This window comes from Puntigrus tetrazona, chromosome 13 (genome assembly GCF_018831695.1).
Source record: "Puntigrus tetrazona isolate hp1 chromosome 13, ASM1883169v1, whole genome shotgun sequence".
Classification (NCBI taxonomy): Eukaryota; Metazoa; Chordata; class Actinopteri; order Cypriniformes; family Cyprinidae; genus Puntigrus; species Puntigrus tetrazona.
The window spans coordinates 641,261-656,520 of NC_056711.1; the positions used below are offsets into that span (position 1 = coordinate 641,261).

The 15,260-nt window shown below is 39.9% G+C and overlaps 1 protein-coding gene across 2 annotated transcripts in view; it reads left to right on the forward strand.

Moving 5' to 3' along the window:
* The window catches only part of LOC122356634 (calcium-activated potassium channel subunit alpha-1), a 113,781-nt gene that overhangs the window by 77,442 nt on the left and 21,079 nt on the right, over positions 1-15,260 (forward strand). For both annotated transcript variants that reach the window (XM_043255569.1, XM_043255570.1), the window contains one exon: positions 11,671-11,764. In XM_043255569.1, coding sequence (XP_043111504.1) covers positions 11,671-11,764 — 94 coding nt within the window. The remainder of the gene's footprint in view (positions 1-11,670; positions 11,765-15,260) is intronic.

Below are 15,260 nucleotides of genomic sequence, written 5' to 3' on the forward strand. Positions count from 1 at the left end.
TGACGCAGCCTGCTTTGAATTATGGGAAGCTGCTGGGTTGAGGACATATGTTAGGGGTGCTGAGAGCATTCTTGCTAAATCGGGTTGTCCTGTTAAAGAGGCTTCAGTAATTAGGCTCTCTGTGTAGTCATGTTCAGTCACTCGCATCATCATGTTGTCTTGTGTCTCTTCCGCCCTCCATGTCTCACTGACTAACATAACCACATACTATGTGCTCCAATGAATGTCAACCCTCAAACTCTGAAGCGACAGATTTCAGCATGAAATTAAGTAGAAGCCCCGCTGCTGCATGTTTTCGCATTGCCTTAATCTGTTTCAGCCCCGTAAACGGTCGACCGGGCTGCCGTTTCAAGAGATACGACCGCGGTCGCCTCCCTCTGCATGCCTGTTCTCCTTAATTTCAGCTGTTCTGCATGGTTCTATACGAATAACAGTCCCTGAGGTTATGGCTCTAAAGGCCAAGTCATTTACCGTATTATCTTTCCAGCATACAACTGAAATTGGCCTCTTAATTCGGGCTCGTAACCTCAGATGGAAGTCAAAAGCAGGCTTTTCCCTGTGGATTGTTTGCTCTTTTGAGGGTGCCAGACTTGATTATGGTCCGTTAGCGAGGTGGCACCGGGAGAATGCATACCGAGGACTGTTTTTAGTCCGATTCACAGCAATCAAATGCTGCTATAGTCTCTCACCACAGCTTCTTTGCGAACCGGGAAAAAGAGAAAAAAAAAAAAAAAACACTCCACGTACCGTGTGTCTGAATCAAGTGCGCAATGCATGTGAAAGCAACTTCTGATCAGGGAGCAAAGAAATAGCCTATTGGCATGTTACCACACAAATCTCCCAACCAATCCCTGATTGAGCAGAGTTTGACAAATAGAACAGAGCGCCTACGTTAGAGCCTGTAGCACGTTGTGATGCCGATAACCTGATGCTGCATGATGGGATACAGGTACGTGATCCTCTCTTTTACATACAGAGGATGTTATCCAAAGAGGTTTTGCTGCTGAACACATTTCTCTCACCCATTCCTCTCTTTGCCTGAATGTTCCTTGCCCCAACCCCTGATCATATTGTCATATCTGACCTTTTGACCTTTTATGACATGATCAGCCTTAGGGCACGGCTTGACCCCAATGAGATGGCTGCTTCCCGCCTAAACATGTTTTCAAAGTCTAACGATTTGGGACGATTCTTCAAATTTGGATCGCGCTTGACTTGTGCAGTGTGAACGGAACCAAAAGCGAATCAGGAGCGCATTTAAAGTGGGAACGCAGCGGTCCATCTGCGGGTCAAGTCTGTCAGAGCTTGCTGCTAAGGCATTGCACTTTTTGTTCCTGTTTGAAAAAGTTACCTTCAGACTTCCCTGGTTGAAAAGCTCTTTTGATCCTTGCCATTAACCTGCTGCTTTCCTCTCCTCTCATCCAACACATGACTGTAGCCAAGATGTCCGTCTACAAGCGAATGAAACTGGCATGTTGTTTTGATTGAGGGCGCTCTGAGCGCGACTGCTCGTGCATGTCAGGCAGTGTACATAGTAACATGGACAGTCTTCAGAGGGCCTTCCCACTTTCTTCTGTCTCTGTTCATGATTGCTCAACCAGTTTACGTGCCTGTAAGTTCGATCGCCAAACCACATGCCGTTCGGTGTCCGTGACCTGTGAGCGTGTGAGTGTGCGTAAGTGCGTGCGTGTCTGTGCCGTGTTTCATGTGCCGTGTCTGTGTCGTTCCTCCATTATTTCCGTATATGTGGCTTATTGGTTGGTACACTAGTAGGTATTCTTTTTCGTTTGGTGAATTGGTGGTAGTTGAAGTGACGTGGCTTCTCTGTGTTAGTGCTGCAGTAGGTGCAGTAGGCCTGTGTTGGCGCATGCTGTGTCAGTGGAGCACTTGTGCGGTGCTGGTGACCTTTTTGCAGTCACTGTTTTTGGTGTTTACACTTTTACATGGCAGGTGTACATGTATCTGTTAAATAACTTTGATGTGAATTTAGTCGAAACACCCATGGGCTAATTGACACAAATGATGTTTTGAGTGTTTTCATGTTTGTGTTCTTCTACATCAGATTAAGGAAGATGCATTTAAATTGCTAACTGTTTCTTTTCCCCCAGGTTCAAACACTGGATTCCAGCAATCCTTTGGTCTTTGAATTTTGAATGTGCTCCAAAACCATCTCGCCCAGTTTAAAATGTTAAAAACACTGCTCACTGCTCAAGATCCCTTTTGACTTTATTTGTTCAAATTTGGAACCGTATCAGTAAATGAAAAAGCAGGCAAACTATGTCTATTATTGACTAAAATCATGTTTAATTTGCATGGCAAACACTAGATTGTGATTGAAAGGGATCTTTAGTGAGATTCTTCTGTTCTTAGAGTGTAAGTATACACTGGCAATGTCTTTTCTGCTATCCTTGGACAATCATGTTTTACAACCGCAAGCCATTAATGCCTCCACCATTTCCACTGGCTGAAATAAAACCTCTTCCTTCAGCGAAGTCCACATTTAGGTGCAATTGAAAAAACACATCAAACTCTCCCCCTTTCCACAGGATCTGATCCTCCTCGATGATTTTCTCTTAGCCAGCAATCAGGGGAGAAAAAGTCAATGTGCTTTATTTAATGCCTTGTATACCACAGTGGGACTGTCAGGCTCAATGGGAAAGTTAAAAAGAGATCTCCTGACAGGAACTCAATTGAGATGGCGGTGACTCAGGCTATTGGATGAGGTCAGATGACTGAAGTGGTTAGTTGTGTAAAGGACAGCACCGAACAGGGGTCTTCTCATTAAGCCGTAGCAGATGTGAAATACTAAAGCGTCTGTCAATTAGGAATGGCAGCGGTGCGACCTACTATAAAAGCAGGGGTCAGTTCAGGCGATCGCATTTCCTCTACAACTGCCTTCCGACTGTTCACCACTTCAGCTTAGATTAGCATCAAGCCCTATGATGGGGTTGACTTTGTGTCTTGTGTTTTGGTCTGTGCTGATATCCCTAGATACCAGTTACTGGTCATTACATAGTTACTGATCTCTTCACGTAGCATCATACTCCGTTGGTTTTCGCTCCTGCTGTTTTTTTCTGAATTGAGTGCATTTTTTGCCAAGGCTGACAGCTAATGCCAGTTGAAGCTTTGTTTTGACTCCTTCTCATCGGTTTCTTCTCAGATCTAACGTTACATCTTTATGATGAGGAATTCAGAGTTCCTCCATCTGATTTTGATTTTGTTCAGTCAGTAATGATTTTCTTATTAAATTGTCAGAGCACGTCATCACATTATTGACCCTGTTCTGAATATTTGCTAACCAGCGTTGGTCTCTAGTCTGCCCAAACTAAGTACCATCTGCTCCTGTTTAAATTAAAACAGCAGTTGCTAAGTTTCTATGCACAATCACTTGAAAGTGACTTAAATGATTTTAATTGCAATGTATTTTAAATTCAAATTTATTGACTACATTCACTTTATTGTATGTTTTGTTAATAAATGTGTAGAATAATAAAAACTATACTATAAAAATATTAACTGAAAATGTCAAAACCTATTTCAGCTTGTTGGCAAAGCAACATTTCTCATTTTAATTTAGATTAACTGGAAGTACTAAAATAACTAAAAATGAAAATGAAAATACCAAAAAAAAAAAAAAACCTACCAAAGACAAAAGCACAAAAACATTAAAAAATTCAATTGAATTCAATTGAATTTAAATCAAAATTTAAAAAATGCTACATACCCATACAAATTTAATAGTATCTCAGTGATAACTGTGATATGTATATATTATATATTTTTTAGAATATCTTTTATCTTATATTTGTTTTGTGTACCCAATTAATCTTATTACCTTTTCTTAAAAAAGCCACAGTGGCTACAAGTTCCATTTTTTTTTTATTTTGCCGCAGTTTTCCCAAAAATGATAATTTTGTTCTTTTGAGCACGTGGGGCTTATTTTTGCTCTATTTTCTGATTTCTTCCATCAATTAAATTTGCAACTTTCACAACTAAACTGGCGATTATGTGTTCCCACACCCCAAATGGGCCAGAAAACATAACACCACATCTCTGCTCTAAGCATGATATGGTGGTCTTATACCTGCACATTATAGCAGCCACGTTATTGCTGAAATAAATACTACTCCCCTGGATGCAGTAATTTTGCTGAATGCATGAAACGCGTGGCAGTAAATGCACTCTGTCTTAAAGAAGTAATGTTCCCTGATGGGCGCTTTCTCAGACGGCCCTGGTGCACTTTTTACTCTGATTCTGTGCATGCATCACTCAGGCTGGTAATGCTCCTTCCTGCCAAAGCCAGACAAAGAATTATTAGTAAGAAAATGAGATGCGTGAGAAGTCGACACTATCCTTCTTTCTCTCTTTTGGCTGCAATCAAAGCCCAGAGAGTCGTTGATGAGGAGTAGGGAGCAATGGAGCACTCATTATAGCTCTGTGCACTGCACACTATTAAGAAGAGTTTGTTATCTCTGCAAGTGCAGGCTTTAGGGAGCAAATATCCTGAACGAGTGAGTTAGCTGCCTCTGCTCTAAGTTACAATGACAATAACAGTCCCTCCGCTCCACCTGCCGAGACTTATCCCCTCATTACACCAGCTTTAAAGACTCTCAAGGTGCTCAGCATCACAAAGGGTATTAATTCCTGTTTTGAACTTATGAGCTTTCGCTAGGAAGTTTCCAGCAGGGCAATCCTAGGCATGCCTGTTTTGTAAACAACAATCGCCTGGCACTCTGAAAGGGTTTGCGGCTTTTTGCAGTCTTCGGGGCATATTTTCTCTTCTCATTTTTTCTGTCCTCTTGCCCGCTCCGCTTGGTTTATGCAGTTTGCCGAGGATGTGACGAGCGTTGCAGGGTGGGGCGGCGCGGCGCAGCCCAGAGAGTGGATCTTGTCCGCTCCTTGCAGGGTGGAACTCAGCACCGTCAGCTCTTATGCAGCCTGACATGAAAATTATGTTTGCATTTTCATTTCCCCAGCTCAGCTGGTGTGTCATGAAACTCAACCTGACAGTTCCTTACCACCAGGCAGGAGCAGGGCCGGTCATCCCCTCCGCCGTGTAGGACAGATGCTAGCCAGAGAGTCGGCCGACTCTTCCTGCGCCCGCAGATCGCAAGCGACATATGCCAGGACCGGCGCAGGGCCCCTGCTTGAGCGCTTGTGTCACCGCCCCGCCCTGGGCCTGCGACGTGACCTTTATGGCATCAGATACAGTACTCGGAACGAAAGATGAGACTTTGCAACGATGGGGGCAGCAGCACAGAGCAGCCTACATGCATCCAAACACATCTTGCATTATGATTGTCTGCAACAACCCGGATACGTTGACTTAAAGTCAACATGAAATCAATATTGACGCTGTTTACCTGCTTAAAATGATTCAGTGCTCATTATTCCAAAGACACAAATAGTTTGGCCTCATGGTGTTGCCTTCCTCTTAAATGACGTTTTAGATGTTCCAGGTTATGCCTTTTAGGCTGCACAGGCTATTGGATGGTCTAACCGGCATCTAAATCACATTTTTTTCCTTTTTGTTAAATATCGATATTAAAATATCATTTAATATTGCAATATGTTTGGCAGATTTGCTAATATTAATGTCACTAATATCGCTGCACTCAGAAATACACCACATTAGAGAAACAATGTTCACTTTAGTGACTAATGTTGTTTGCTTTGTCACAAGTTTGTAGCATATAATAATCTTGATTCTCCCAGCATGCCGTGCCTACGGTTTGACGTTCATCTGCAGTTGACAAGATAGTAATTACCGATCAAAAATGATCACCCGGCAGCGTTTAATTTTTACAGAAGCAATTATGTGATGGGAAACATCTGTAATTTGTTGTTTAACTATTTGCTTAAGCCTCAAGATTGCTAACATCTGTTTGATCGGTTTCACTGGTTTTCATCAAATCGAGTGTCAAGGATAAAATTATGACTTATCAAAGCGTTCTCTTTTCTCCAAGCGAACTCCGAATACCATAATGATCGTTGTGAGGTTGGTGGGATTTGGGCTGTATATTCGTCATAGGTCTTTGGATGGGAATCCAACATTTGACTTTTAAAATGGATCCGTGCTGTGGAAACACTGAACAGGCAGCTTGATTTTCATCGCTTCATTGAAATCCAGTCCCAATCATCTCTTTTGTTTAATCATCTCCTGCTTATATCATTATCTTCATCAACCTCTTTGCTTTAAATGCTGTTAACTTGACTTTCCTTCCTCTCCGTCCTTGTGCGAGTGTGATGTAGTGTCTTTCTGCTGTCTGTCTCACCCTCATTCTCTCTCTCTTCCTCTCTGTATCCTCTCATCGGTCTCTGCGTTCCCCTCAGCCAAATATAAGTTTAACGGATATGTCAGATCACGTAAGTGTACTTCTCTGTTTTCCTCATTCCCTCATTCGTTCGTGCAACCTGCCTGCTTTGGCTCTTTGCTTTTGATTTCACCCCCACTAGCATTACAGCACAAAAGCTGCCATCCTCAGCTCTCTGTAGATTACTGGGGATTGATGGGAAGGTGGGCCGTGATGACAGTTTCTCAGCACTGGGTTCTGGTCAAATGCATCAGAGGGGCTGCTCGACTTTAAAACATGTGCATGAGAAAGGTCAGGTGCTGAATAGAGAGGATCTATATGAAATCCAGATGTTGAATAAAGAGCTCTGTGTCCTTGCAAGGGATGATTGAAGAGCTAGAAATGCTGTGAGGTATTGCACGTGTCTCTGTATTGTGGCGCCGCCAACAGCAGATGGCGCTACAACTCCAGGGAAAATGGGATCGCAGTCTGGGGTTCGGTTCACAGCCGAATGGGTTTTAGGAAAACCAGTCACCAACGAATGCTGTTTTATTGCTATTAAGCTTCATTTTGCATGTAACCGGATGCATTTGTGTAAATATTCGCCGGATGTGATCATTTACTTTTTAAACTGTTTTCACATTTTTTTTGTGTGTCATAATTCTGTATCTGGAGGTCAAAACATGCAAAAAAAAAAAATATTTTAAAAACTACAATATACATTAAATTATGCTATTATTATTAACACTTAAAATTGTTTAAAAAGATTCAAATGTTGCAAAGTGTATGCATGCCAAATTGACTTATTTAGAGCAGCCATAAAATCGAATCAAGTTTTAAAATGCGTTTTCTCACAGATGTATTTTCTATAATTTAACAATGGCCTTGATAAGAATGCACAATTGCGGCTCGTCACAGGATTTGCATTTCATAAAGGGACAGTTGCCGTCTGGATTACTGTAAATCCACAGTGAAAGTGCCACAGCGGATGTTCTCTGTATAATGCTACTCGTGTTTGACAGGGGCCAGATGAATCCAGGAGTTATCTGTGGCGGCCTTTAAATCTATGCGGCAGCTGACGGCAGAAATAACCATCTATTTATTGCTCTGAGCAAGGTTTGGGGAGCGGGCGGAAACTGCTTTTCCACTTACACCAGATATTGGTTAACCTCTTGCCTTTTATGTAGATAGCATTAGGCTGGAGTCTTATGGCTGGGATGGCAGGCGGTGAGCTTGATAACTCCCCGTGTGCAACACTTTAGGTCTCTTACACACACCGCGTACTCCTGTCTGTCTGACTGCAGATTGTTGTTATTTCGTTCCTTTTCGCAGCTTAATCTAAGACGTTTTCGCGTATTGTGTGAAGTATTGATTTTCACACATTTTAGATGTTGTTTCAACACGGCTTTGCCGTATATTGAGGCAGAATGTAAAGAGATTGCCGTGTTCCCTTGTGTGAGCACATCCCTACCTGCACTGTGACCTGATTCGTTGTGACGGTGATCAGGAATAGTATGTTCGTGCTTTGTTCTGTCTTGTCGCAGAGCAGGCGGGGAAGAAAGTGCTTCTAATTAATTAATGTTTATTAGCAACGGAAAAGCAAATGTCATATTGAACATTTCACCTAAAGCGCTTGCCAAGTGGTTAAGTAGTGTTTAATAAAACCGAGGGGTCAACGTCAATTATTTAAATGTGCGGCGGTTGCCTTTATGGCACACAGATTTGTGGATCTGTCTGTAAATGGTAATCGAAGGGGGAAATAAATGGCGCAACAATGAAAATCATGTCAACTTGTATTTTCATATTTAAATATTTATGTGATTCTCATGCAGTTCACTGATAAATTATGAATGTTTCAATGTTTTAATCATAATATATTTAGCTTAGAAGCACTAATGGCATGTGCTTTTGGGTTACGTTTTATATAGGAATTTGAAATCTTAGCAAATGTTTTTTTTTTAATTAACTTTTTTTTTTTAATTTATTTAGAGCATCTTAAAATATTAGGTCATTTTACCTTGTTTAATTCAGGTTGTAAAATGTCATGTGGTGTAAGTCGCCAAACATTTTATGTGACATTCACATGGTAATAATACGTGATTGTTAAAAATAAATATAGAAATACAATTATTTTAGCTTATTATAGATATATACTATTAATATTAAAATAATTCATTTCAAACCTATAAATTAAATACACTAATACACTGAATTGTGTTTTTTTTATATATATATATATATATATATATATATATATATATATATATAAAATACTATAAATTTTCTATATGAAACCAACATAACAAAAAAACATGTATAAACTTGAAATGTGTTTTAAAGATATTTTTTGAATACTATATATATAATTTAAATTTTTTCCCCCTTTATCGTAGACACTCATATGTCACTGACCCAATTCACAGTCATCTCTTCTTTCTTTTTTTTTTTTTTTGTTTTTGTTTTTGTTTTTGTTTTCTACTGTTTGACAGTAAAGGAGGAAGTTATACCGACTTTTCAAAACCGCTCAATCAAACTGGCCAACAGCATGGCTGTTCCCAACACTCTTTCCAGTGTGCTGCCGGTTGTGGAGGGCTCCACGACTGCCGTACCTCTTGTTAATAACCGTAAAGGAAGTCTTCTCCTTCCGGCGCCGCCCTCACAGTCACACCCTCACAGCCTGGCTGGTCTGAACCGGGCCCGCAGCCTGCCCGGAAAATACCGCTACCGCCCCAGCACCTTGTCCTCCACGCTCACCCCCACGCACTGTAGGTGGCGCCTTAGCACGCATTAGTCAGTGCTGCCGCAGACAACCCCTTCCTCCTGCATGGGTCCCTGCAGTCACTGTTGCATGCATGTACAGCAGCTAGTGGCTAATATACCCCCTGCCCCAACACTAAGAGTGTGAGTGTGTGTGTGTGTGTGTGTGTAACCAAAACTGTCATTGAAAGAAGATCCAATACAGTGGGGTCTAAGGCCACTATTTAAAAAGTGCTTTTTTAATATGTTAAATACATTTTGCTTCATTACGTGTTTTGAACAGTTTTTTCATTGCAATTTTTTTTCATTATATATATTTATATATATATATATATATATATATATATATATATATATATATATATATATATTACATAAATATATATATTATAAATATATAATATATATATATATTTTTTGTCTAAGACCTTATTGTACAAATAAAGTGTTCAGAATTGTAATAGCTTAAAATTATTTTTATTTATTATTATATATACACATCACATCTTAAATATATTTGTATATATAAATATATACATTTTTATCTTTTTACCTTTTTCTAATTCATTTATAGGTTTAAGTTAGATTTTTAATGTGGTCTCGGACTTGCAGAACTAAATCAACATATTTTTCCTTTCTAAATCAAAAAATATTTCATATTGTTTTTTTTTGTTTTTTCTGTGCCATCGCAGGTTTAAATGTTATTTTCAATGTGGTTTTAAACCTAAGCCAGTTGTTATGAACACCCTAAATTTCTCAAGGTGTCCAGAATTACAGGTGCGAACAAAATTGCAGAATTATTTCTGTTATATCTCTGTCGCGCGTTAAAGCATGCTTCAGCCTCGTTGTATGTCTGAAGCAGAGGAGACAGATGTCTAGCTCAATCGTTCTGATCAGCGACACATAAAAACGAGGGCTGTAGCTGCCCGTGGTATGGAACAGCAATCACACTTTGGTGGGCTGATCCTATTTTGATTGAGGTTGTAAAAGTGCCGTAATGTAATTTGGAACAAGCGGAGACTTGCTGAAATGGCCGTGTTGCAGGTGGAGTTATTTCATTGTTAAGCCTCTTACTGAAGGGCACCACTGTAGCTCGTAAATCTCCGCCGCCTAATTTGGAGGAGCAAGGGCAGAAGAGAGCGGTCCGGCCCAGCCAGGCCACTCGCTCAACAACCATAACACGGAACAAAGGGCCACTGCACAGCCATCTTAGCAGTAGTGATATTTTTAAAGTTGATTACTGTCTCACATTGTTCCTTCCACAGTGTAATTGCAAATGTCAAGCACTGGCATTTGGTGAAGACGCAGACAGCGTCTTTTTGTTTAATTTGTCTTTTTGCATTAGAACAATTAGATGACAAAGGGAAATCAGAGACCTACAAGTATATGCGTCTGCAGTATTTGTCTCCTAATATTTTGCTGTGCTGATGAATTTCTAACAGAGCCACACTAAAGCAAGATTGCAGTGTTTTAGAGTTTGGGTTTCTGTTACTAGTTTGTCTCTAATACAGATCAGACCGTGTTGGGTTTAGTCACATGAAATACAGATAAAAAAAGATGCGTGGTATAAATATAGCAGTTGAGCATAACAAATATGAAATTATTTGCTAAATGGAAAAAAAAACCAACAACAAAAATGCTGTGGTATACATGGAAATTATACATAATATTGAACACTTTCTCCCCAGCTTAAATGAACAGTTCATCAAAAAATAGGAGAGGAGGAATTGAGGAAACCGACATGCTAAAGCACGCTGAAAAATATAAATCTTATTTTGGCAACTTTAGATGCAATGGCCACAATTTGATGCTATGCAATAAAAGAGGATCACGCACACAAACATCTATTTTTTAATTTCTCCTTAAACCAATAATTCATCCAGGTTTGGAATGACATAAATGATTTTTAGGGTGAATTACTCCCCTAAGTAAAGCCATGGCTTTTGAATATTTCACCTCACTATATCCATCACATCTCAGGCGAAGCTCAACCCTCCGGCAGCTTCAACGCTCGCACATGACGTGTTTCTAAAGCAGAGAGCTTGTGACATTCACAGGCCCCTCAGTAACGTCCTTCTGGAGAGGCGTTTCAGTAAGAGAAGGCTCAGTTCAGGGTGCTTGTTCAGCGCTGAGAGTGCTTGTGGTACGGGGGACAGACTCACAGCGGAGCCATCACTCACGGCTCTCTGAGTGATGAGGATTGATTTTGCCATGTAGTCATCCATTAAAAAACACACACCAAATTACTCTTCTTTTTCTTTTTTTCTTCCCCTCTGTCATTGTTCGAGCTCATGCCCTCCAAACAATGACAGAGAGGTAAAAGAGAGTTTGATACGGACTGAAAAAAAACACACGCACATCGCTCAAACCAACGCAAAATTCATGGAAAACAGGGTGTAAAACTTAATGGTTGTCCTTCAGGTCTGTACTTGCCTTCTTTAAGTGTACTTTTGTCCATACTAACGCTGTTCTCTTTCTATTTTTGGAGGTCTTCACAGATTTGAGTGTTTTTTGCAATGATTGATTGAGTGTTGGCTTTTGTGTTCTTTAATATGTCATCTCCAGCACACTTTACAATCCCAGCTGTCCGCAGTCTGACACTCTTTGCATGTGTTTGCAGTCGAAGATGAGCATCCGTCAACACTGTCACCCAAAAAGAAGCAACGCAACGGAGGCATGCGAAATTCACCCAACTGCTCACCCAAAATGATGAGGTAAGACATTGATTTCAAGACGCTCCCTCCAGCCTTCAAAAGGAAAGACAGGACGGATGGTGCTGGGATGGTGGGAGTAGGAGGAGTGGAGAAGGAGAAAGAAAGTGTGGAGAGAGAGAGAGAGAGAGAGGGAGGGGAGAGCAGGCCTTTCAGGCCGAGGCGTTTGAGCTGTCAGCCTGTCAGCGGTTAATGATAGAGCTGAAATATTTCTGTCATGAAAGCAGCTATGAAAAGCTGTTTGAAAAATACTCTTGCTTTAAAGTCTCAGCTGTCATCTCCCCCCAGTCCCGTCCACATGTAGTTCTTAAACAGCGGTGGCACTAATGACGGTGCCAACCAATCAGAGACGCCAGCATGGTTACTTAGCCTCGGGGCTCTTCATCTATTGTGGGAACCCCTGTGAGGCGTGTTTTTCGTACTTAAGGCCATATGTGAAATGTATCATTGCAATCAAAAATGAATTCAAATATTACCTTCCTTTTATCCTGTCCTCTGGAATTAGAATGCTGCTAATTGATTTTGACTGATAAAAGGACTTGCTTTCCGCCCATGTGGCCAGGAGACGTTTATGCAGAGGTTGTAAAAAATGCAGACACAATGCCCTCAGTTGCACGCCGTGGAGCGAGAAATTGTCGAAGGTTTAGAGGAACTTTCTGCAAAGTGATAGCCAACATGTTTGACTGTATGTATGTTCGTTTTTTTTTGACCCCCCAAAAAAACTAGCCATGTTGTAATTTAGTGCAGAGTCGCATTGAGAGGCGCATTCTCTCAAATTAGTATATTATCCCAGTTTTGTGTTGCAGATATTATTTTACATAAAATATAACAGTTAAATTTTTTCTGTGTATGTTTTTTTTTTTATATTGTAGTAGTACTTGTAAAATGTAACATTTATTTTAAATTTGTTATGAGACAGCAGCTTTATTTTTTCAATGCAATATTTAATTTTACATTTACATTTAGTCATTTACCAGATGCTTTCATCATCATATTTCTTAACATATTTTTTTTTTTTACAAATTAGAATGTTTTATTTAAAATTTTCGTATTTAACAAAATACCGTTTTACTTGTATTTATTATTATTATTATTATTTAGTTTCATTTCGTTTGTGTGCCACCCACAAGGCATTTCTCTGTAGCTTATAATAAGTACCCCAGACAGAGGTCTCCAACATGAATCTCCCCCCAAAAGAAGCAATTATGTCGAATTCTACATACTGTAAACTGTCAGCCCTGCAGAGGATCTCGCCCTTTAGTCTGCTTTCAAACTGAAAATGATCAATGTTCAATTGTTTCTTTTTCGCTCTTGGTTTTAAACAATAAGCTGCGAGTAGAATGGGAAAAAAAATAGCTTTCAGCGATTGCTCAGAAGGATCTTTGGTTTTTATTCCTTAACTTACAGCGCAAAACTGTTTTTCTGAGCAGATTTGAAGGTCCCCGTTTGCCATGTAATGTATGCATCGACTCTTTGATCTACAAGTGATAATAATTCTTGGGAGTTATTTACCCTGTTTTGAAACGCTTCAAAGCGGTGTCAAAGTTTTCTGTGCTTTAGGGTGCCTGTGTGTTCAGCTGGCTCTTGGGTACTGGATGACAGGTCCTCTGTTCTAGGTGTAAGCTTTTTCAAGCCAGAGCCCTGCAGCGAAACATCAAAATTACCAAAGACAGACCCGTGGACTCCCTCAACCTGTGCCCTCCCTGTCAATATATTACAACATACATTAAATACCTCGCCTTTACAAGGTGCGTTTTATGCACAATGAAAAGCGATTGTTTGAGGGAGCCTTAGGGATACTTTATTCAACAAGCAGGAAAGGGAAAAACAGCCAGCGTATACCGTATCAAGTATGGTTTTTACAGGCTTCTGCGCCTCCAGGCCGTCGTAAATAAATAATGATCAACAGATTGGCTGTGGGTTTTTGAAAAGCATGCCTTTGTCAGTTTGCATGATAGGGAAAATTTTCAAAGCGAGGAGCTGCTTTCATAGGCTGCTGGAGAGGGATTCGGGGAGCCAGTGACTGCCGAGTGATGCGCTGGAATAGCTGAACGCTGTTTGAAAAGCAGCTCGCCCGGCTCTCAGGGCAACTTCTGTTCTCTCTCGCTCTCTCTTTCCCCAAATGCACGTCTAGGACGCTCCTCTGGACATACCAATTAAATAGAGAACTTTCTGTCTGGCTTACGGTACCTGCTAGTTTCCTGTAAAGTACTCCAGGCCTTTTATTCTCTGATTAAATGCATGTTTAAATCGACTGTTTTGGGCTCGGCTGTTTGCAAAAATGAAATCAAGTGGAACCTTCAATAAGTAAAAAAATAAATAAATAAATGAAATAATAAAAATAAATCATGTTTTTGAAACGCGTCACCAAGAATACATTTAATCAGTTATTTGACAAAAAATATAGTGAGTACAGTAATATTGTGAAGTACTATCACAGAATAACATTTAAAGTGATATTATTAAAACAGATGTTTTCGTTAATATACTGTAAAATAGAATTTATTTCTGTCACGTCAAAGCTGAATTTCCAGCATCATTATTCCAGGCTTAAATGTTTGGGCTAAAAAATTAAACAAAAAATGACAATAAAGACATTTATAATGTTACAAAATTGCATTTCAGATATTTTCTTTTTCCATTCATCAAAGAATGTATCACGTTTCTATAAAAATATTAAGCAGGAAAAACAGTTTTCGATGTTGACAAAAATAAATGCATTAATAAATATGTTACCGATATTCAGATGTTTCAATTATATTTTAAATTAGCATTCTGTAATATAAATAATTATGAATAATATATAGAATAATATAATAATTGTCCCCAGAATTTTCAAAAAAAAAAAAAAAAAAAAAAAAAAAAAAAGTTTATTTAGAACATCTGCAATATTATGCAATAACAATATCACACTTAAACACTTCAAAGGAGACGCAACACATCTAATTGCAGGAAGTCACAATGCATTTGTCGGGTTTCCTAGCAGTAGCGAGTATTCTGGAGTGGTGTGGAGCGTTGGATTGTGCTCGTGACTGGCAGGCGGCTCTGACAGCGGGTGAGAGATAGCTATCTTGGCAGAGGTGCACTGCGCCAGTCAGTATGTTGAGGGGAGATTGAAATGACAGAGGTCCGCGGAGTGAGTGGTGAAACACGCGCCACATAATGAAATATTCAGTCGGGGTGTAAAAGCACTAAATGCTTTCACTGTTATTAGCACCTGCACACAGCCTGATATCATCTCATGCAAGCATGCTAATTGACACATTTCTGATGTGCTATTTCAGCAATCAAACACAGTCGAAACGGATCATATTACTGAATTAACCTGCTTAGGAAGGTGAGAGAGAAAAAGAGGAAAACGGTAATTATGAGCAGAATTCCCACATTTTTACTTCCACGCATCCATCGTTGAAGTTTGCGTATGCAGTATATGAATTTGGAATTTGGCTTCAGATGTCAGTGCAGTTATTTTAAACATGGAAGGTGAAGCAGAGGTCCC